This window comes from Dermacentor silvarum, chromosome 1 (genome assembly GCF_013339745.2).
Source record: "Dermacentor silvarum isolate Dsil-2018 chromosome 1, BIME_Dsil_1.4, whole genome shotgun sequence".
NCBI classification, from domain to species: domain Eukaryota; kingdom Metazoa; phylum Arthropoda; class Arachnida; order Ixodida; family Ixodidae; genus Dermacentor; species Dermacentor silvarum.
In genome coordinates this window covers 173,527,753-173,552,090 of record NC_051154.1, presented here as the reverse complement: position 1 = coordinate 173,552,090, position 24,338 = coordinate 173,527,753, and the positions used below count along the sequence as shown (strand labels likewise).

Genomic DNA, 24,338 nt, shown 5'->3' with positions numbered 1-24,338 from the left:
CTGGGCTCGCCCAGCGAAAGCCCGGCTACCAAGAATATGTTGTTGCTTACGTCCATTCACTTCAGCCGGCTGATTGGAGAGAGTGAGTTCTCGTGACGACTTCACCGTAGCTGAGTGGTGCAGCCATCAAGACCCGTTGGGGGTGTCGCAGTGACATCGGCGTAGTTTAGTGATGCGGCTTCAGGAAGATGTTGATGCTGGTCTGGCAAGACCACGGCGATTTCCTGCTTGATCACGCGATGGAGCATGGACATAACATTCGTTGGAGGCTGTTACACATGCGGCGGCTGAGCGAAGGTTATCAAGGAGAGCTGGCGTGCAACTTCCTCCCGAATGAACGCTTTCATTTCTGTAAGCAGTGCTGACAGGCCAGAGATGGTGGCCAAACTAGCAATGTGTTCATTGCGCGATGGAGGGAGATGTGTCAACAAGCGCTGCCTGCGTAGCTCCTCGTAGCTTTGGCATAGCGTGACAGTGTCTGTCATGGACTTAGGATTTTTGACAAGTAGTATGTTGAACGCATTGTCTTTTATCCCTTTCATGACGTTGCGGCGAGTCCATTGGCTGCACGCACTGCAGCTCGCTGAGGACAACCACGTTGGCACCTCGGAGGTGCCTAGATCGGAAATAGTGGTGTCTACATGAACATCCAAAATCAAACTTGAACTGCACGCCACGGTGACGTTTAGTAGGCAGAGCATTATGGGCACACCCCACTCCACCGTAGCCTTCTCAGTGCAAATTATTGAAGGAGCGGAAGCACCGCGAAACGGTATGTTTGATTGTGAATAACTCCGCTTCTGCTTAACGTATTGAAGAACTTTTTGCGGCAAAGTATTTGACTTCAAATACATTTTGTATTCTTCAAATACATATATTTGACTTCAAATACATTTCTCGACTTAGATAAAAAGTGGTTCAGGGCCCCTTTAAATCACCGGGAAAAATATGCATGAAAGCCGACACGAAGAGACTGCAACTAAATTGTGGCGTATATAGTGCAGCGTTGAAACGTCGTATACTATTAACAGCGAAGCTGTTTAAGCTAGCCGTAAATAGTATGGTGTTTCACAGAAAGCCAGCCGCACCGTAGCCATGGCAACCAGCGACGCCGCAGCTGCTAGAGCACCTGGCGCAACCTACCGCCTGTGTGCTGCGCATGCCCAGACAGCGAACGCGCCAGGGAAATGCGGGCGTTGTCGGCAGCAGCTCGGAGACACTGCACGTAACCAATTTCTGCTGCCACGCCGAGATCTGCGCCTGCGCCGTGTTAACTATTGGATCTGCGCATGCGCTGACCTTGAGGCAACAGCTACGTAAGCGTGTGCGCGGCGGCGCTCAATCAGTAGAACCCATGGGACGCCCAAAGATAGTTCGTACTCCCGAAAACGAGGCCGCGCTTTGCCATAAATTCTGGAAAATGCTGGGGATGACTTGGTAGTGCTTAGCCTAGCTCAAAAGCCAGGACTAGCTACGTGCCCATCAACTCCGCTGTCTCTTTAGCATTGTGCCTCCAGTGCAAGCTACGCTATTTTTTCTGTCATGTCATATTCCGTCGGCACGGCATTTAACCGTAGTTGCATATCTTTTAATTGCTCCGTTCGTAAAAGCATGCCCTGCTACAACTGTGGCGTTTTCATATATCGCGAGTAGAGCACCTACAACTGCAATTTCTGTTGCATGTGACAGAAATCGTCGCATGCCTTCGATTCACTGAATTTGCTTTCACCCAAAATGTTCTCGTAGATGTGACTCAGGAGGGTTTGGATGTGAGCTAGTTGGTATGGATCATTCATTTTAAAACAGTGCCAAAAAAACACACAAGGGAGAACACGGGACGAGCGCTGACTGCCAATAACATTTTTATTGATGCCTGCACAAATATATACTATTTGCAACGGGCTTAAAGAGAGAAAAAAAGAAGAAATGGAAGGCGGAGTCATTGTCTATCAACTCTTGCTGCACATAAGTGATCTGAAAGCAGTTCATCCAACTTGTGTATAAGGTTCGGTGCACCTTTTATCGTTTTTTTGTTACACCACTAAATAAATTTCCTTCCGAAGCTATGCTGATTGATTCGCACGTTAAAGAACCCCAGGTGGTCCAAATTTCCGGAGTCCCCCACTACAGCGTGCCTCATAATCAGAACTGGTTTTGGCACGTAAAAACCCCATAATTTAATTTAATTATGCTGATTGATTCAAGGTCATTATCAAGCAAGTCGTCAAAATATCACAAGTGCACGCCCACGCCTCCTCATGTTAGGTCCTGTCATGGAGCTTTTGAGGTAATAAAGAACAGCATGTATTTCAGAACATCAGAAGTAATCAGGCTTTGCATTTGCTTGTGTGGCATATTTGGTCTCTTTTAAACTCCACATCACACTTTTAGCTCTCATAGGCTTAATCTGGTATCGACTGGCAACAGGTTTTTGGTAATGATGGTAGTGTTCACAGACTTGATATGTTGGGGTACACAAGTAGGCAGTCATTCACGCTACAGATATAAATCTTAATATGACAAACATGCAAGTATGTTCACTTGTATGCCTACACGTGCATACAAAAAGCAGTGAGAAGGAGAACTTTCTTCAAGTGCAATAGAAAAATGTGGGCACACATAAAGGCTATATCTTGCCTACAATGCTGAACTTTCGTACTCGTCAAATATTACGGAGTTTCATGTAGTAGCCTGTTTGTGATTTAAATGTGACCTGTTCTCACATAGTCAAAGTGCTGCACAGCCTGCTGTGCTGTGCCAGGGCCCGTGAGAAAACTAGGCATTTTGACCATCAATAATGTTTTGGGTTTGTCAGTTTGTTTAAGTTTATGATTACAGAAGTAATTTCACACAGTGTCACAGTGGCATGTGAAGAACTGTTGAAGCAGTCTACTGTTGAACTGTTGAAGGTGGGGGTTTGTGATTGTGCCGTGAATCATGATTGACATACAAAAAATTGTGCAGCATGGGCATGGCTCAAACAACCTTATAAAGGCAACACATTGTCAGGTATAAGCAGGAAAAACCACTATGTTGAGGGCAGGATGGTCCGACAGCCTCGGTGGAATTTAACGTGTTCTGATTTTCCTTTTCTTGCTATGTTGATAGAATTCGCGTATCCTTCCATGTGAATTTGCGCCAAATTTTTCTCCATGCTGGGTCCGATGTAGTGGCTGGTACTATTGTAATAAAATGCAAGATTGCTCATTGAAGCCATTGGCATTTTACTGAACTGCAGTTGGTCTTCCCATTGGCTAGCAGAGTTAGCATCACACTTTCTATGCATCATGAAGGTTCACCAAGTAATGGCACTTTGTTGTGGATATTGTATATGTCATTTTGGAATCATTCATTGCCATGAAATGTTGCTTTTATGTTTGACAGGAGCCCGCTTCATCAATTTGGAGGTTGCAGCGCTTACCGACAAATGGTACGGAGAATCTCAAAAGCTTGCCAGCGCTGTCTTTACATTGGTGAGTTTCTATTTGTATATGAAATCACGAGCATTGGCATATTGCATATCGGTCATTGCTAGGGCACAGCTTGGCTACTGAAAACATCATTTTTGGGCTAGTTGGTCTGACATTCTGCAGTTCAAACACTGAAATTACACACATGAAGGACACAAACTCAGGTTGTGTTTGTGACCTCCTTTACATACTCATTGTTCATTCCATACAGTGTGCTAAGGACTATCACTGTCATAATTGGTATCCTTTGCAGCAACAGTAGTATTGTAGAACTTCTGTCTCATGCTCATAATTAAATGAAATATCTGCTGAATGTTTACCTTTGAATGCACAGCAAGAACAAAGGCAAAAAATGGCGGGAGGGGGTGGTGGTTGCAATCTTTACTCATAATGTTGGTGATAGTTTAGGCCTCCATTCACCAGATGTCCTGTACCAAGAGAGAGGCAGCTGTGTTCCAATTAGCAAGACTGCTTTTTGTTGAGCAAATATGCCAATTTTCTAGAAACAAGTAAGGTGCACCGTTAGAATCAGATAAACACCGTAATCGGACATTGTGAGCTATGGTTATTGCTTGTAAATCTTCCTAGGGCTGGTCGAAAATAGGTGTTTTTGACGGGTGATGACATGGTGTTAAACGCATTCACTATCCCCTAAGCTCCGCCAAGAGGGACACTGCCACTAAAGGGGTCACTATTGGGGTCACCATAGGGGTCAGGTGTGTGCATGCTTACTGGCCAAGTTCTAATTATCTGGCGAAGGCTAATTTTAGGATCAAAATAATGAAAATTTGGGCCTATAGAAATGCATGGGTGGCCGGCTGGGACCTTCGCTTAGGATCAAATTAACTGGTGTCGAATTAATGGAAGTCTGCTGTACCATGTTATATCTCCACCATAGATATTACACGGAAGTCCAGTAGACAGGAAGCTTTTGCACGAGGTGGAGGCCAGCACACAGGGAACAAAGGCTCCTCGTCGTTTTCAGTCTGGTGGCCAATAATTTCATCACCTAGTGCTACATAGCAATATTTAAATATATATATTGTTATGGGGGAGATGTCAAAAATGGTTTATATACAATATTTACAAGTGACAGAGAGTGGCACCACAATAACAAAGATGCTTTTTCCGTGCAGGCAGTGAAGATCCAACCTTGCATCGTATTTATTGATGAGATTGACTCGTTCCTGCGGTCCCGTGATAGTCAAGACCATGAGGCAACAGCTATGATGAAGGCACAGTTCATGTGTCTCTGGGACGGCCTCATCACGGACCCTGACTGCCAGGTGGTGGTAATGGGTGCCACTAACCGTCCTCATGATGTTGACAAGGCGATCCTACGTCGCATGCCAGCTATGTTTCATGTTGGTTTGCCTGTGAGTTGCAAAGAAAACAGAGCTTTACTTGACATTGATCGAATACATAAAGTGAGCAGTTTGGCTCGGGACACCATCCCACCCTTGGGTTTCTTTAGATTAATTTTATCAGTAAACCAATCTTGCCATGCTCGGAGCACATGTGCATCTGGCCTGCGGGCGCCATGATAGCTATAGTTCTTGGTGACATTCCACTGCACTTGCGCTGAAAACGACCTTGATCGGAAGGCCGGTGGCTCGCTGCATTATGAATTTAGAGAATTAATTATTATGGGAGGAGAAGCATTCATACAGGAGTGTCTCCTCAACCCTACTACTATCTGTTTAGTCTTCTCATCTTAATCTCCCTTGAACTATGCACTTTCAACAACAGTTACCATCACCCTACTAAGGACTACCTCTACCTGCGTCCTTGGCAGCAGCGGCAGTGTACTGAAACCCAATGTGAAATTGATATATTGCAACAGGCGAATTTGTTAACAGGTTGCCTTGTTATCTTGGGCAATAACACATTCTACAAACTTTGTTGCTTTGTCTACTATACATATTGCCAATTTTGGCACTTAGGACATGTCGATACATTCTCTTTCTGGCACATTTGAGTACTATAGTTATAGCAAAAAATGTTCTCTTCAGGTGCCCATTCGTTCTGTCTGTTGAAAATTTATAAGTAGGGTTCTTTGTCTTCGGAGCATATTTTGAGGCAAAATCTTTCGTTTTTTGTTATTATTATTTTTTTTTAGGTTGTGGTTTATCGTGTTTTCTCTTTTCAACGCAATGAAATTCTGTGTTTTTTGGCCGTTTAACCCCTTGTACTGACATGTTTCCTACTACAGTCTACGCTCTTTGCAACGGACCCGCATACAGCAGACTTTCAGATATAACGGACCATATTTGAACCTTAGTTTGCTTTACTAGTTTTCTTAATGCAACGAAGTTCAATTTTAACAGACCACGCTACAACGGACGAAATTAGCAGGAATTTTTTTCAAGATCGGGCATATGAAACATACTTTCGCCGTGTCGACGCGTTGACAGCAGACTTATGATCGCATCGTGGCTAGATCTCGTGCGTACGAGGGAGGAAGGCGGGGCGGAAGCGTGCCGTCTTCTTTCGCACGCAAGGCATGAGGAGGAGGAGGCGAGGGAGAGGGGGGTTGCTACTCCGGCGGCTCCTGCTTACGGCACGGGCGCCATATCTTGAAAGCGATCTGCCATGTGGACAAAGTGCGCCCAGTGCCGGTAGTTTTGTATGTGCTGTGCTTTTGACATTTAGTTCGCGTTGAAGTGAGAGACAGCACGAAGGTCAATTCGCTCGATGCTGCTGCCATGCTGCCTCACTCCAGCGTTTTGACAGCGACTTTCTGCTGTCATCGAGTGAAATGTGTTCATATTTACTTGCGCGGGCATGACACCGTGCTTGTTAATTTGGTTACTAAGCGAATGTTTACAACTTTATATGGCCGATAAAACTACTATCCTTACTTCCTATAGCTGTCTACTAATTTGGTATAGCAATCGATGCTTTGCCTTTCGGGTGAAACTGCGACGTTTTCTAGCTGTTTGCATCACCCGCCGTGGTTGCTTAGTGGCTATGGTGTTGGGATGCTAAGTACGAGGTCGCGGGATAGAATCCCAGCCATGGCAGCCACATTTTGATGGGGGCTGTCGTTATACATCGCGACCAAAGTTTCGGAAGTGAGTCATTTCGGATATTACGGACTTCGGATAAAATGGACATTTTTTGTCGGATTATTACGTTCGTTGTAATGAGAGTCGACTGTATTAACTTTTTCCTTTTGTTAGATAAATGCATGTCCTAGACCACTAAATCCTGGAGAAAGTAGTGAGAAGCCTCAGAGCGGCGTAAATAATTGAATATAATGGCTTTTCTACAGCCAGTTTCAGTTTTGTTTCCCTGCAGGATACCGTGTTGTTACGGTCTGGGAATCTAGTAACATTCGACATGGGTTCTGTGTAAATGCTCGTAAGGCTGTAGGATTCCGTCAAAGATTAATTGCATGTTTGTTTTTAAGGGGACATATGTATAGTCGTATAGCAAAGTGTTAACGTTGAGCATTTTTTGTGTTTTTTTCCAGAACCAGCAGCAGAGGGCTGGAATTATCAAGCTAGTGTTAGAGACAGAAGGGGTAAGTTATTTTAATCCCTACTGTGGGTCAGCTCAACTCGTCCACATTTCTGGTTGAAAATAAAGGGTCCAGAACAAACTTTATTTATTTATTATATTGCATGTCTTCAAATCAGTCTGGATTAGGTTGGGCTCGTCCGTGGCATTGTTTACCACATCTGTGATTAGTGCTGCTTTTCTTTGACATGTGTTATCAGAAAGTTCTAGACAGGGCTAGCTCACCAATGGTGAGGTGTTAAAGCTTACTTTTAAAGCACATTTGATGCTTAAGATTGACAGTCATGTTACCGATTAGATAGTGTGAAGTATTGCGAGTAGTGGACTGTCATGTTACCGATTAGATAGTGTGAAGTCTTGCGAGTAGTGGTCTAGTTCCTGTGTCGTTGCCTATTAACAAGGTCGGTAAGCTGTGCATATTCTATATTCATAATTGTGGTAATTAAGGGGAAACAAATGTCCTTTTTTTCTTCTCGAAAATGTTTTGTAACACTAATGCTTCTAGATTACTATGCATACCTGCCAACTCTTCCGAATTTTCCGTAAAATGTACGAATTTGGACACGTCTTACGATTTTACGAATGTCGGCTCAATTTTTACGGAAAAGTGGTTATATTCGCGAAATAGTTTTTAAAATTTTTAATAAATTCACACCGTTGCTGGTGGGTAGGGGCGCCACTTACGTAGGGGCGCAGAGATGGAGGTATGCGCTGTAATCTTTATTGTCTGCAGAGTAAGGAGATTTTTCAATCTGTGACGTTGCCTTCGTCATCGGATTGTTGGAGTACCTGACGACGGCTGGAGGTCACTGGTTGTCGTTACTCTCAACATAGAGGTCCACCCCTACGTAAGTGGCGCCCCCAGAGACGACGGCGATTTCGGGTCGATGCGGCAGGCACAGTTTCGGTATGGGAGGCTGTGGCTAGTCGTCTTGCCTGTCACCTTCGCTAGGCTTTTTTCGCGACGCTAGGCTTTTTTCGCGAGTACAGTAAAAGCTCGTTAATTCGGACACGTCCTTTGGTCCCGGCAGGCGTTTGCATTATTTAATGCAATGAAACTCTCGTTAATTCGGACGTATTTGGCCGCACATCGGTTAATTCGGACAATTCTTGGTGCTCGGCGAGCGCGGAGCGCCGCAAATGTGCGACGCAAACGAGCTATAACTAGAGTGTACTCTACCATAACGGCATTAGCGTCCACCGAAACGAAGCGACGGAGTTCAAATCGTACGGGAATGACAGCAACGCCAGGACGCTTCGTGCCTATTTGAGCCTTTAAAGCTTTCATTCTTGCGTTTGCCGGCGCGCATAGCACTGCATTGGCCGCGTGCCTTCAAAACTGCGTAGTCGCCACCCGTGATCGCGTTGATAGCGGCCGCGGTTTCATCCGCAGCGGTTGCGGTAAAAAGTAGTTTCGTTTTCACTAGTACACTCTAGTTTTCACTCAGTGTCCGTGCCGTCAGGGAATGGAATACGAACTCCTTGAAAAGACAAAAAAAAAAAAAAGAAAAGAAATTTGAGCCATTCCACGCCGCCGCGCGTTGTTTTCCATCCTTCTCCGCATCGCCAGCCTCGCGCGCCTCTGTCCCGTTGCCCTTCCGCCCCTCCGAACACGAATGGTCCGCGCCCATAGCTCTAAGCCACGCCACCCTCCGAAACATGAATGGACCGCGCCAAAACAACGTTAGCGTCCACCGAAACGAAGCGATGGAGTACTGGAATGACAACAACGCCGGAAGGCTTCGTGCCTATTTGTTCCTATTCGTGCCTAGCATGCGTTTACCGCCGCACATAGCACCGCGTTGGCCGCGTGCCTTCATGACTGCGTAGTTACCAACCATGATCGTCTTGATAGCTGCCGCGATTCCGTCCGCTGCTGGTGTGGCAAACAGTAGTTTCGTTTTGACTCGGTACGCACGTCGGCCGCGTGCCTTCATAACTCGGTAGTCGCCATGCATGATCGCGTCGATATCGACAGCGGTTTCGTCCGCAGTTGCAGCAAACGGTAGTTTCGGTTTGACTATGCGTGCGTCGGCCGCGCGCCTTCAGAACCGCAAGGTCGCCGTGCATGATCACGTTGACAGCGGTTGCGGTAAGCAATAGTTTCGTTTTTACTCAGTGTAAAGCTGTCGAGGATGAAGAGAGAGAGATTGCGGTTGTGAAGAGGAAGAGGCGCACCGTCTACATCGCGATGGGCGGAGACCCGGCGACATTGGCGAAAAAATAAACGGGATGTGCGCGCGCTAGTGAAAAGCCCGTCTCAGATGAAGACGCGCGCCGCGGCCGCAATGTGAAGGAAGTCGCGAAACCTTCGCCGCTGCGAGCTCTAATCAGTCGCGAGATGACGAGAATTGCAGCTTCCGCATTGCGTTTATGCAAAATAGGAACAGAATTTGCTGATTCATACTGCAAATAAGAGCGTGTTGACGTGGTAAGCATTTGTTTATTGTTTTCTTGATACCCTCGATAATTTGACATTCGGTTAATTCGGACATTTGTTTCGGTCCCGTGAAATCCGAATTAACGAACTTTTACTGTATTACCTGTTTTGTGGGCCTCGCTTTTTTTTTGTGCGACGTGCTACTGCATCGGGCGCAGTGCGACTCCGGCACTCCGGTGTTTTGTAGCCGTAGAGGCTGCGAAGTGTGATGGCGTGCTCGAAGCCTCGTCAGTACTAGATACTATCAGTACTTCCAAGTGTGTTTGAAGTCGTACTCGTCGGCAGAATTCCCGTGCACGCCCCCCCCCCCCCCCCCCCCCCCCCCCCCGGTCGCGAGTTTACGAATTTGAAAGTCTTGAGGTTGGCAGGTATGACTATGCAATTTGTCAAAACTTTCATGCCAAGTGCATTGTCGTTCTGTTGCCTCACACACCAACTAGATGAACTCCATAGCATGCTGCCAAGCAGCAGAAACTGGACAATGGTCACGCAGAACATGGCATCCAAAGTGGTGTGCATGGTCCCAATATATTGGACACAAAGCTACAGATAACAACTCTTCAGTTTTTGCTACACGCTGGCAAGCATGCCAAAGTATGGCGGATGCTGGGATTGGAGGCTGTGCAAATTATGATTTTGTTGTTTGCCACGTGGCAACATGCGATGGTACCTGGCAGGTGTGTGGCAGGCAACGCAAAAGAGTCATGTTTTCATCCCTAGGCGGAGTTTGAAAACTGGCTGTTGGTACTTACGTGTTTCGTTATGATCAAGTCCTACTCTTTACGTCTAGTGTTGTAACAGTGATGAGACTCAGTAGGTGGCAGCTCTCACTAATAACTTGGTTGCCTTATGGCCAGATTGGGGTTTTGCACGTTAAACACCAATATTTAATTAAATTTTAACTTAACTTGGTTGGTGTGAAAGTGATGTAACATGAACTGATTTCCTTCACGATGAGCCCTGTAACCCCTTAAGTGTTTTATTTTATTTTGACCAGAGTGACCTTATTTTGTTTTTGTTTTTTTATAGATTAATTTCAAACTTCACTTCATCAAAAACCCTTCTAAAGCTTTTTCAACCAATTTGCTTAATGTTTTAAGTGTGAAAACCTCATTTTACTTCTTCACCGTGCAATACATATGCATTTGTCATTGCCACAAACGGTACAGTTGGAAACAAAGAAAAATGCTTTATTTTACCCTGTTTCAAAATGAACTATCCTCAGAAGTAAGGTTCTTCACCGAAGAAAGTTTTTCGTGCATTCTTGCACTTATAAGGCAGGCCATGTATTGTGTGGAACTTCATAAAGCATGGAAGGGGCTTGCATCAGGCCCTAGAAGCGATGAAAAGACTATCATCATCCTCATCACTCGAAGAACGAAACTAGTGCATTGCTTTCACTCTCACTTTCACCTTTATAGTCAAGCAGTGGCTCGTATTTCTCCTACGCGACTCGAAAGTGAGCTGTCAGTGGCAGACACCATCATTCTAAATCTGCTAAAAGGCACAAAAAGCGCACGATTCCAAACATGCGGTCTTTGAGCACTGACAAAGTGCTGCCATCTATCACAGAAAGACGCAGTAAATGCACCCCTCCAGGAGCTCACAAAATGGCTGCGATCTATGTTGTAGAAGACGGACTAAATAAATCTGTCTTTCGAGGTGCTGAAAAAATGTGCTGACATCTATGAACAACAAAGAGCGAAATAACCGTATACAGTCGACTTTCATTACAATGGACCCTCATAATCTGACAAAAAGGGTCCGTTTTATCCGAGTCCGTGATATCCAAAAAACCTCACTTGTGAAACTTTGGTCACGATGTCTAATGTTACTGCAAAGCGTGACTGATGAACGTCCAAAGTGAAACAAAAAAAAAAATCGCAGTTTCGCCTGAAAGGCGACGCATCGATAGTGATAGCAAATTAGTAGACAGCTATATGATGTATGGATAGTAGTTTTATCAGCCGTATAAAGTTGTAAACATTCGCTTACTAACTAAATTAGCAAGCACAGTGTCACGTGCACACAGGTAAACATAAATACATCTTGCTTGATGACCACGGAAACTCGCTGTCAAAACGCTTCAGTCGGGAAGCGTGGCAGCAGCAGCAAGTAAATTGACCTTCATGCTGTCTCTCGCTTCAACGCGAACTAAATGTCAAAAGAACAGCACATACGAAGCTACCAGCACTGAGTGCTCTTTGTCCTTTCAAGATACGGTGCCCGCGCGCCGTGTAAGCAGCAGCCGCTGGAGTAGAACCCCCCCCCCCCCTCATGCCTCGCGTGCGAAAGAGACAGCATGCTTTCACCCCGCCTTCCTTCCTCCCTCTCTCACACGCACACAAGATTTAGGCTGCGATTGTTGGATGACCCACGCCAGTCTGGTGTCAGCCCGTGTCAACATGACAAAAGTACGCTTTATACGTCGAATTTTGAAAAGAATTGCCGCTCATTTAATTTCGTCCATTGTAGCCAATAGTCTGTTGTAGCGCGGTTCGTTAAAAGTGAACTTCGTTGCATTAATAAAACAGGTAGAGCAAACTAAGGTTGTAATATGGTCTATTATATCCGAAAGTCTGTTGTATGCGGGTCTGTTGTAACGAGCATAGACTGTATTTCAAATGCTGGCACTGCAGTTGTCTATATAGAAGAAGAAAAACTAAGTAGACGTGCTGAGTTCGTCCAAATCACCTTGAATATGGGATTATTGCCGTTCAGCTCGGTCCGAAGCAAAATTAACCAGGTCGTCCGAAACACCTATGAAGTTAAGGTTAATTTCCTGGTAAGTTGGGTAGTTTTAGCTCCTCGTAGTCTCACTGCATGTTCCTTAGCCTAACTATTACTATTCGAATCCTCTTTCGGAGTCCTCTTTCATTAGACTTGTTGAGGTTGTACTGTATTTGTGTGGAATATGATAGATAACATTACATGCTTTCATTCGTATGGTTTTAAGACTGTCAAAGTTGAAGGTGTACTTTCCAGCAGCCTGCTTATGTTATAGATATTTGTTTCAATTAAAAAGTAACACCAGACTGCTGTTAAACGATTCTGTATTTCACTTTTCTTGGTTTATGAAAAATCGAGGCGCATAAAAAAATGCACTGCGAGTCATGTCCGCGGCTTTTTTTTTTTTTTTTTTCAGTATCAAAATGGCATGATGAAATAGCAAACCAGTGAGCCTATACTTACTTGCATGTCCGCTTGATATTCTTATTTTGTCTGTTTTCTTTTTTATATGTTCTGTGGGATATTCAAACTGCACGGAACTGAAAATTTTATTCTCAAAAAGCATTCCCAGCACTGAAAAAAAACAAACAAATTCCGGGCCCACATCAGAAAAGTTTTGCAAGTTTTATGCGCGTTTGTGTATTTTATTTTTCGCACAAACTGAAAAGAGTGTCTAATATAGGATGTTACCTTTGCAGAATTCCTGCAAAAGATTGGGTTCCTAAAAAAATACAACATGGAAGGAAATAGTTAAATAAACAAGTTTTTTTAAGAAACCTCATTTTCAAAACAAAATAAAACTCTGGTCCCAGTTATAAAGAAAGAAAAAAAATTTGAATGGGAGTTTGCAAAACATGGGTGCGATATTGTTTCCTCATTTGCTTTATTCGTAAAATATAACAGGCCGAAAGTGGCTGATGTTGAGCGTGCTGGCTTTCAGCTTTTCAAACAAGTACAGGTGCGGCTTGACTCATTCAAAGCGTTTTTTTTTATTTTATTTTTAAAAATGAGCTTTTTTGAGAAAACTTGCTTATTTAACTTTTTTTTTTCTTATATATTTTTTGTAGGAACCCAACCTTATACAAGAATGTTGCAAAGGCAATATTCTTTGTTTGGCACTCTTTTCAAGTTTCTGTGTGAAATAGAAAACGTGCAAATGCACGCATCAAAGTTGCAAAACTTCTCATTTGGGCCGTGTTTGGAATTATTTAATGTATATATATTTTTTTCTTTTGTGAACAGCATAACAACGCATGGAAATTATTTAAATTTAAGCATCCTAAAATGAGCAGTAAAGGTTTTCAACAACTTTTTTTACTTTGCATTGAATTCGACCGTGAAGTCGGAAAATAGGCGCCCGCGCTTGCTACCTTCAAATATATATTTTTTTTGCCATGCTGGGAATGCTTCTTAGGAATAAAATTTTCATTTCCGTGCATTTTGAATATCCCTTCGTATTAAAAAATACAGGCAAAATAAAAATATCAAGCGGACATGCATTTTCGATCTCTCATGGAATCGCCCATTTATAGTTTTAGGAGAAAAGTTTCAAGAGCAGTGTAATTTCAGAATAGGACACTAATTGTTTAACATTGTATTTACTTGATTCTTTGTCTACTTTGATTGTAATGCACACTTGATTTTCATGGTGAGAGAAAGTAATCGCGATTTGTTCTTACTTGGAAAAGGAAATTTATTGCATACGAGCCACAGTGGACCGCGGGCAACTTTGAGGCCTCCTTATCACTATGAACAGCCTAAAGCATCTAGTCTTTGGTACCATTCATTCCGCAGCTCCTACAGCTGCAGTGATATATCTTTTGGATTGGATTACAGCAATTTCTCATGCAAATGACGATAGGTAGTCAATATTGCAATTTTGGTTTTGTACTTCATTCTAATCCACATGTAACATTTTATAAAAATTTTTGCATAGAAAGTGTGCATTACAATTAAGTAGATACGGTAATTTGCTTATACAGTCGACTTTCATTCGTTCGACCCTGACAGGACTGACGAAATTAGTCGAATCATCCAGCGGGTTGAAATAAACAAGAGGTGAAAAAAATGCACACACACACCACTGATTCATTTGGCAGTATTTGCCCCAAATCGAATGTGCACCCACTTTTTATGGGTTCAAAGTAGAAAACTAATAAACAAATGACATTAGAGCTCCTCAACAAAGTAAAAATTGAACACACATCCGATTTATTAGCAAGATTGAAGAAAAATGTACCATGCCTCCGTTTCTCGCAATAAGAACACAACGAAACCAGCGAATTTCGTCTTTACAGAGTGGTAATTTATTTACTTAATGTCCGTTGTCATCTATCTCAGTGCAGCACTTTATTATTCTCTGTGAAGAACCACATGTCATCCTTCGTAAAGTCCATGGCACGTTTGGTATTCTGCATTTATCAAGCAACTCCGCAACAATCTCAAATGGGATGGTGGCCTATGCCTAGAATAACCACTTCGCTAGGTAGTCCTGTAACACATGCAGTTCTTAAAACACCAAGAACATGTGATGCGACTTGTTGCCACTAGCTTGACATGTAAACTTACCATTCGAATGTGCTTTCACAATCAGACTTGTGGGTTCTTGGTGTCTCACAGGAGACCAACCACCGCGGGTTCGAGCTTAGCGAGCCACAGGGCCGCGTCAGCCGTCGCCTCCAGCACCGCTCGCGCGCGAGCTCAGAGGCCGCAAGGGGCTACCGAGCGACGCACGCAAAAACACAGTAAAGCCCTGAGTTGACGGAAACCGTTTACTGAAACCGTCGGCACCAGCACTGCACAAACGCCCGCACGGAGGGGAGCCAAAGGGGTCCCGCACCAGGGCGAAAATACAATAACAGGCGCCTATAGCACGTCGCGGCGAGAGCACAGGCTCAAGCTGGGACACGCCGCTAGGAAAAGTCCCGGCGGCTATGCTACTTGCTCTTGCGATAACCAATGGGTCAACTCGCGAGAGCACGGGCAATATCCTTCGGCTTAGGCTTTCGGCAAGTGCGGCTCGGCGGGGTACGACCTCGCGCGAGCACTAATGGCACCGCTCGTCGGCTTAGCGTCGGGAAAGGATCAGCACAAAGTACGCGCTCCCCGCACGGGCAAAGGCACCGTGCGCGAGCTCCAGTCCTAGTCACAAAGGTGTCGGCGGACGAGAGGAAGAGAGGAGGAGGCCAGCAGGGAACGATGGCGAGGGATGGCAGAGCAGGCAAAGCGCGCGCGATCATGCCGGCGCAACCCTCAATCCCCACAGACTGAAAGTGGCATATCGTCGTCGTCATGCTATGCGAGTTCTGGCGCCATCCATGGTTGCCTGCTTGTGATGGCGATGACAGTGGCAAGGTTGGCTCTGACAGTATGCTGTTGCAAATGGCGTGAACGCAGCTTTGGTTTTCTATCAGATTGCACTCCATGAGCAACGTTTCGACGAATTTTGTTGGGGGAAAAAAAAAAGACTTGTCAGGCAAATACTGTAATAGTTCATTGTGAGCTACCCTTTTTGCTTCAGAACCTTGCTGGGGCACACCGAAAATGGACATTTTCAATGGGAGATGATGTGCTCGACGCATTCACTGTACCCTAAATGCCAAAAAGACAGATGATGCCACTATTGGAGTAACCACTGGGGTCACCGTTGCGGTCAGGCACATGCGTGCTGACCAGCGAAGAACATGTGATTAGTTAGAATCATCCGACTAAGGCCAATTTCAGGATTTAAATAATGAACGATTGGGCTAGTAAAAATGCATGGGCGCCGGCTGGGGCCTTTGGTTGAGATCAAATTAACCGGAGTTGAAATAGCGGAAGTCTGTTGTAGTTAAAATTTCATGCATAAATGTGCTGAAGATAGTGGTCAGCTGTTGCAGATATTAGTTCCTGTATTTTTTTTAACTAGGTTTACGAAGTTACACTCTCTCTGTGTGAACTGTAAATGTCTTGTCACACAGGCAGAAAATTTTCTCATACTCCTGTAACCGTTTCCCAGATTGATGGTCTCCTCAGCAAGAACAATTTCAAATTGTTGCTTTGCCTTTCCAGGTGAGCAAGGATGTGAACATTACGAAGATTGCACGCCTCACTGAGGGCTTCTCGGGTAGCGACTTGAGGGAGTTGTGTCGCAATGCTGCTCTTTACCGGGTTCGAGATCTCCTGCGAATTGAAAAGAATCAGGGAGGGTAAGTTACCTGAATTGCTTCTCTTTTTGTTACTGCATCAACTGCCTCCATTACCTTTGATCAAATAGCTGCGCATTGTAATCGCAAAGTGAAATGTCACTATGGTTAAACCTCGATATAACGATATATGACATTTGCCACTTTGACAGCATCTATCTATCTATATCTATCTAGCTGCCTCCGTCTTGGTGCTCTCATGGTCGTTTCGTTAACCTGGTAGGTGCCGAAATTGGCATAGTATGACAAGAGTCTATGACGAACATAAATGATAGGTCATGACATAATTATGACGTGTGTCATGTAGGTCATGAAACAGCCGCCTACATCTTGGTGCTCTCATGGTCGTTTTGTTAACTTGGTGTGTACCAAAATTGGCATAGTATGACAAGAGTGTATGACGAACATAAATGATAGGGCATGACATGAATATCGTGACGTGCGTCATGTAGGTTATGAAACAGCCGCCTACATCTTGGTGCTCTCATGATCGTTTCGTTAACTTGGTAGGTACTAAAATTGGCATAGTATGACAAAAGTGTATGACGAACATAAATGATAGGTCATGCCATGAATATCATGACGTGTGCGTCATGTAGGTCATGAAACTGCCGCCTTTGTCTTGGTGCTCTCATGGTCGTTTTGTTCACTTGGTATGTAACTGGAATGGGTTCGGACGTGGGTAATAAGTGAAGGAAACACAAAAGGATGGTGGTAAAAGTCATAGTCATGAGCATGACAGCAAAAATGACAATGACTCAGCGAAAAAAGATTAGGACTCAAAAACCACTGAAATGGGTTCGGACATAAATAATAGGTCATGACTTCTGTGTTATGTAGCTCATGAAACAGCCCCCTACATCTTGGTGCTCTCATGGTTGTTCCGTTAACTTGGTCGGCTCCTCTGCAATCTTCTTCGCATAGCATCGATTTTTTTCCTTGGTTTTGTTTTTGTTTCTTTGTAGAGTTTCAAATGGTTTCGAACGAAAAAAATAAAAATAAAATGGGAGTATACTAAAACCTACCACTCGCTCTGACGTTTTCACCACGTGTTTGGCCACCACACTTGGCTTCAGTCGCGTTGCGGTATGCTCCCTCTTATCTTTTTTCCTTCCTCCATGGTGGCGGCTGATATTGGCTACACAGTTTCAGAAGCTGGCATATGGCGGCGCTGAGTAGCACAATACCGGCTCCTGCGGGTGCAAGTCAGCAATACCTTCTCAACTTTTGCGTCCGTCCAACTATTGCAGTTTCGTGCGCGCGCAATTCCCTATGCACGCATGACCTCGCGCACTGCGTACGTGGGTGGTTGCGGACGCCTACCTAAAGCTGTCTATTAAATGGAAACTTCTGCAGACACAGATGGTCAAATGGTTGAATTACAAGCGGCTGCTTGGGAATGCACCTCTGAAATCGCATGCTACCCTGCGACCTAGAGCGATCACTGAAACGGAGCCATGTCATGTTCCGTATAATGTCCAAGTACTAGAAGATCCTATCGTGCCCTTCACGCTTGATGCTTTAGATGCGAGTGAAAGCGTGCTAGGGTGAGCTGAGAGGAATGGGGGCTTGATGAGCGCCGTCTTGTGTCTTCCGCACGAGCAAGGGTAAAGAGGTGGAGGGAGCTAGGGGAGCGAGCTTGCGTTAAAGGGACACTAAAGAGAAACAGGAAGTTCATCTGGAATAAAACAGGGACCTTCAGCAATGCATGCAGTTTTTGTTGGGTGCAAAAATATGAGTTATTAGCGGAGAAATTCGTAAACAGACCAAATATCTCTTCCTCAATTTCTCTCACCCCAGATTTGGCGCTGAAACAGTATCGTCACAGATTTCATTGCTCTCGGCAAATCAGAATGCGCCATGATACGTCACCGCTTGCGTAAACGGCCGAGGCGCTGGCTGCATCATGGCTGCATGGCCACTGCATTTGCGTTCGCCGCGATGGATACCGTTGCTGCCGCTGCACCTTGCAACGAAGAGCTCGTCAAGGAAGCAGGACTGCATTTCAGTGATATTCAGTGAAACAGAGCGCGAAATGATCCTCCGTGCTCGAGCGGTAGGTGTTTCCGCTTGCGATGGTGGTGAGCCGCCGGCCGCACAGGCTGAAAGCAGAGCTTCGCTTTCGTCGACGGAAGGCGTGTATCCGGTCCGCCAGGCGACGACGTTTCCGACAGAACAAGCGTAGAAAGTTGCGCACGTACTCGGTATGGTTATTTCATGGCTTTATTTAATGACATGCAGCGCTCACCGAGCCACCAGTTTGCTGCTGCAGGGGAACCGGTAGGGGGTTTAATGAAGGCCGCATTGAGGGAACAGCTGCTCGAGAAAGAACTGGCCTCTAGGGCACGCCAAGATACTTTCCGAGGGCAGGATTATACACATAATCCGAGGGCGAGAAATGCAGAGAGCACACCATCGGTTTCTCTGGCTCTTTTGCCGTTTTATCATCGGCAGAGCACTGAGCCATTGCGAATGCCGGGGCTCACCGCGCGGCACCACATGAAAGGACACAATCGAGTCAACACTGCCACTGCCCCTGAGCAAGCGCCTTGGACCATTTATACAGCCTTCAACACTACACACACCAGGTATTTTCTGGCTGTTTCCCGCGAAGTCAGCGTATTTCGAGCCACGCAACATCCAACCAAACACTGTAGAGCGGAACAGGCGCGTGCGATGATGCATGGACCAAAAACGAAACTACGCAACTATTACGACCGGATGTATCGCCATGCCATTTTTTCTTGTTTAATTTTGCATTAGACTTGTACTTCCTCGCTTGAAACGGTTTAAAAAGTCGGCAAATGCTGTTTATGTACGTTTAAGGTGTATTTCATTATGCGTTTATTAACAGGGATAAATCGCTCTCGACCAATCGCGACCGGCCTGCGTTTGTAATCTCCGACGTCACGAATGTGTAGTGCGGAAAATTCAAAGGGGCGTCAGCACCTATCCTTCAGTTTTTCGCTATTTTCTCGCTTATTAAACGTCTGTTCGCCGTAAGAATGGTATGACTGTGATTGTGATAGGGTAATCTACTATTAAAGCTCAACTTCCAGTTTCTCTTTAGTGTCCCTTTAAGTGGCACATGCAAGAGGGAAGGGGGGGGGGGGGGGAGTGGGGGGCAGGTTGGCGTGCGTCTTCTTTTCCAGCGTGACTTTGGCTGGGGAAAAGGTCTCATACTTTTCAAACTGACCTTGTACAGTGAAACCCTGATTATACACCGTCTTGCAAGGTCCCTGTGGAAACATATAATCCAGGCATCGTCCAGGGGGGGGGGGGTTTCCGTGCATCCGCCATTGGGTTTGTAGTTTCGTGCGGGTCGTCGTATGAGACAGGACGTGCCTAATCTCTCGTCATATAATCTAGGTTTTACAGCGCAGCTGTTAAGGGCGCAGTCTTCGATGGTCGCGTCCGAATGTGGAAAAAAACTCTCATTAGCCGTATGTTGTATGCGCGAATGAATACGCGCTAGGGACGCACGCTTTCACGGGGAGCGAACGCACAGCGAAGAGCAAACGCCACTTTTTCCGTCGCGCAAAAGGTCGTTGCGGGGCAGGAGGGAGGGGAGGCAATGTTTAGCTGTGGCACCAAATGCGTATCTTGCGACTGGGCGCAAGGGGAACTGGCGACTCAATCTCCCACGCGAAAGGAGGACAGTGGGAAGGCAGCGCGGGAGGGAGGGGTTGCAGCTTCTGCTCTGCGAGCAACTTGTGGTCGCGTGCACCGTATCTCGAAAGCGATCTGCAACACTGCTCCTACCTTTGTATGCGCTGTGCTTTCGACACTCGGTTTCCGTTAAAGCGATAGACCGTATGAACCTTCGTTCGCTGCTGCTGGTGCGCTTGCTCACGCCAGCGTTTTGTGCACGTTCGCATCGAACGCACGCGGCGTTGGTGACGTGTTTATGAAGAACGTGCCAACCTTTGCCGTACATCCTATGGCGGTGTACCGTAGCGACCATAAGGCCATGGTCCCTGTGGTCACTAAATAAATGAAAACCACCGGATCATATATATATATTTCTCATTCTTTAATAGCATTCTCATTCTTTAATCATTCTTTAATAGCTCAAATAACCAATTACACCATCACACATGGTCATAATTGGAAATACATAATTCCCACCATAGTACAGCTTCGCTGGTCTTCCATCTCCATCCCAGTGGAAGGGCTGACAGTTTTTTTGATGCATTGTCTCTATGGGGAGTTCACCGAGGCTGCACTATCGTCATTGTACACCATCGTCATTGTACACCATCGTCATTGTACACCAGCGAGATGAAAAAGAGGCGCTGTGTATGTCTTGCTAGAGTTGGTGACCTCAACAGTGCCTTGAGAGAGTGAAGAGGCAAGCGAGGATGGAGAGGGTAGAGAGTTAGAGAGGGCTGCAGGACCACGCTTGTGTCCAGGTCAGCACACGGCGGGTGCAGCATGTGGGCCAGGCACGAGGAGGACTCTGGCTGGGGAGCGGCAACACGTTTCTGAATAGTTTGTGCGGTGGGATAGGGTCAGTAACTTGATGTTGCCGCCATGCTGTGGATAGAGGTGGTGAACTGTTTCTGGCCTCATGAAAAAGGCATTCGGACAAAATCCTAGGATAGTTTCCAGCACAAATGGTTCTCTTGGTCACCGTGCATGACAGGGTGACAAAATTGCAGGGGAGGGCGGGGGACTGTAAGCACCTCCCCCCTTTCCCCCTGGAAACATCCCTGCATGTTGCAGTAAAGCTGGGTATGTTGACATGCTCAATATATATATGAAGAATGAATCCTGGTCGCTGTGCAAGAATGCGTTTAGCATGCTTTCAGAGGTGTTTATTTGTGGCAGTATGTTGTACTGTATGTTGGGAGAAATGCAAAAACGCCCGTGTGCCATGCATTGGGTGGACGTTAAAGAACCCTAGGTGGTTAAAATTAATACGGAGCCCCCCACCACAGCGTGCCTCGTAATCAGATCATGATTTTGGCACGTAAAACCCCAGAATTAAATTTTTTTTTGCACTGTGTGTTATGGGTGGCACTCCCCTTACCATCATGCCTTACCTGTACACGGTAGCGAACTGGTGGCCACCAGTACCACCACATGGTGGTACGGTACCATGCAGTGTGGTTTTGACTGCATTGTCTTCGGGATCGGCCCACGATAACGGTTAGCCACAAAGAATCGTGGTTAGTTACTAAAGAAAGCTAAATAAATGCTTTAAATGTAAGAGGCTGCGCTCGCATGTGGCAGCCACAGGAGCGTTAACTAGTGTATCATGACATCTTGATGCGTTCACCTCCTTGGTACTGAACTGAAATTGGTTTTGGAAATGATTAATACATTAAATTATTTAGCATGCTATGATGCTTGCCTGTATTTTTTCTAAGGTATAGAGTGCTTATGCCTTAATTTAAAGTAACAAAATGACAGGTCAAAAATGTCTCAGTTTAATTTGCAAATTTCGTTCAGTCGAGGTTTTTATATGTTTAGCAATAGAAGTTCCTTTAATAGAAAAACAGTTTTCAAGAACAGTCTTGTTGGGTAGTATCTTCTTAGGAGTCGTTTATGAGTACAACCCTGTGAGAACTTGAGTAATAATTACGGGATCAAAAGCTTGGCATGTGCTCCCAACAAGATTGTGTCGAGCAAAGCTTTGGACTGCGCCTACTACTGGTAGCTGCTGTAAAATAGCGTCGTGGGAACACTTGTATCATCATCTTTACAGCCTCCAACGCCAAGCTACAATTTTTTGTTTACAACAGCATATTTATTCCATGAGACTGAGATTGTCTTAACTTTGTTAGCGTTACAATGTAGACAATGACGCCAATCACTCATAGTCACTTTTGGTTGGTGTTTCTTGTTTGGACTGGCTGCTGATGCATTTGAAAGCACACTAGCACAAATGAAACGTGCCCAGTGTAGTTACTGTACTGACATGACAGATGATGCAGCAGTACAAATGTCCTCCACTTGACATCATAAAAGGACGTGTGCATATTATGAATTTTGTGTCAGGTGATGTCTTTTTTTTCTTTTGCTTGTCACAAAAGCTTCAGGTACTTGCATGCAATGCACATAAATTTTGTTAAATCAGAACTGCGGTACAACACTGCTTTGCTAAATTGTGGAAGGAAATATATTACTTTCAGTTAAACTAAAATCAGCAAATTATGTAAAGTTTGTCATGTCAACTTTCAACTGTACATGATTATTAATTTCCTTTGTATGTCTAGCAGAAGTGAAGCCATCTAACAGATGAGGCGCCAAATTCTTGTTTACTATGATTGCAGCGCACTAATGGCCAATCACTTAACTAGCTGTTGCCATTTCTTGTTTGAAGATACCAGGTACCGTTTCATAATTTGCACTTACTGAACTACCTACACAATACCAGGTAGTCTTGCAACATATTTTTTGTGCCAGTACTGTGCCTTATTACCTTTGAACTAAAAGTGCCATGCTACCAGGCCTCTGAAATTGTTGTGTTACTTGTGCAGTGATCCTTAAGACAGGCTTAAGGCTTGCTTTTTTCTAATCCTTACAATATTTTTGTTATCTCCAACTCAGGGTACACAAAGAAGTGTCTGATGATGAAGAAACATTCCATGATGCACGTCAGTCTGGTGCAAAAGAAGGTTCAGACGATGATGAAACATTTCATGATGCATTGCGGCCTATCTGCATGGAGGACTTCACCAATGCTCTGGCCAAAATGAAGAACTCAAAAGTGCTTGCCCACCAGCGACACAGTGTCCCGCTAGAGTTGACTAGGCCTTATGCAGTCATCTAACTCCTGAGGACTGTTGTTGCATTTGTGTTTATGACTATAATGCCCACCAGGAGTGGACTGAACAATGTGAGCTGCTCTTTTATTATTAAGCAATATAAGAAATTCAATAATGATCACCTTCACAACAGTTGTCAGACCACCTCTTTGCTGAACAGCTGCACACTTCCATCCATTGAAACTCATTGTTCATAAGTGAATCATTGTTTGCAAAATGAAGGCAGTAAATGCCGACATTTTAACTGGCAGGTGATAACCTCATGCTTACTAATTGTGGTTGGCATTCAGGAAGTTATGCTGTATGACATTTGGATTCGTCAAGGACGGAGTTTTTATGACATTTATTTGCACTTAAATGTTGTTGCCAGCAGGTGTTGTCTGACAGGACTGTGAACTAATGTTCAAAGTGAGATTGTTTTGTGCTATTTAAAAATGTTTTAAATATATGGTAGTTTATTTCCTACAGTAAGGATTCTGTTATGCTTGTCAGTCTTCGGTAGAACATATTGCTGCAGCTAGTAGCAGTTACGCATACCATGCTCAGATATATAAATATGTATAAATATATACTTATATGCGTGTGATAGCATTCACTTTCATTGTGCAGGAGCTGTGTATGTTTGTCCTGTCAGCTAATATGAATTTGATAACTCAAATTTTTTTGTGTGCTTTAAAATTTAGTACAATGACTTCTGTGAATTGAGCTGTGTACGAAAGTTTAAATAAATTAGTGCATTGACATTGACAGTTTAGTAAGCTTTTGTTTGTTAGTGTGTCATAAGGATTGTAACTCGTCGGTTTGTCTTTCCTTTGTCTTATTAATTGGTTACAAATTCTGACAGGCTGCTCTCAACTCACACATAGTCATACTAGTGTGTTAACCAAACCAATAGTGAAATCTTAGTGCATATAAATGGAAACTTGTTTTAGTAATGGCAAAAGTTTAATTTTGATTTGACAATATATTGGAAGCAGGTGTGCTGGGTACAGGAAACATGTCCCACCTCAACCACCACACATTTTCTGCCAGTCCTTCTATCAGTGGATTTGGCCTTCCATGGATGGCTTGTGCTTTCTGTTAAATGTAGATTGTCACAGCTGTGCAGTGCTTTTGCAGCACTTACTAATGCACCAACTAAGTGACCTGGTACACAACATAGGGGAATTCATATCCCAATTTTCTAATAAAATTTACGAATGTTTCATGAAATTTTACG

General features: G+C 44.6%; 2 protein-coding genes across 2 annotated transcripts in view; both read left to right on the top strand.

Annotated features, from left to right (window-relative positions):
* Positions 1 to 23,512, top strand: part of LOC119436400 (outer mitochondrial transmembrane helix translocase-like) — a 61,577-nt gene extending 38,065 nt beyond the window's left edge. Inside the window, exons 3-7 of the mRNA XM_037703241.2 lie at positions 3,385 to 3,473; positions 4,607 to 4,846; positions 6,946 to 6,996; positions 16,213 to 16,349; positions 22,902 to 23,512. Of these exons, the coding sequence (XP_037559169.1) occupies positions 3,385 to 3,473; positions 4,607 to 4,846; positions 6,946 to 6,996; positions 16,213 to 16,349; positions 22,902 to 23,124 (740 nt within the window). The 3' untranslated portion in view covers positions 23,125 to 23,512. The remainder of the gene's footprint in view (positions 1 to 3,384; positions 3,474 to 4,606; positions 4,847 to 6,945; positions 6,997 to 16,212; positions 16,350 to 22,901) is intronic.
* LOC119436399 (outer mitochondrial transmembrane helix translocase-like) overlaps positions 1 to 23,866 on the top strand; it is a 139,801-nt gene extending 115,935 nt beyond the window's left edge. The window contains exon 10 of the transcript XR_007464070.1: positions 23,839 to 23,866. The gene's annotated coding sequence lies outside the window, so the exon portion shown is untranslated. The remainder of the gene's footprint in view (positions 1 to 23,838) is intronic.
* Positions 23,867 to 24,338: the final 472 nt, after the last annotated feature.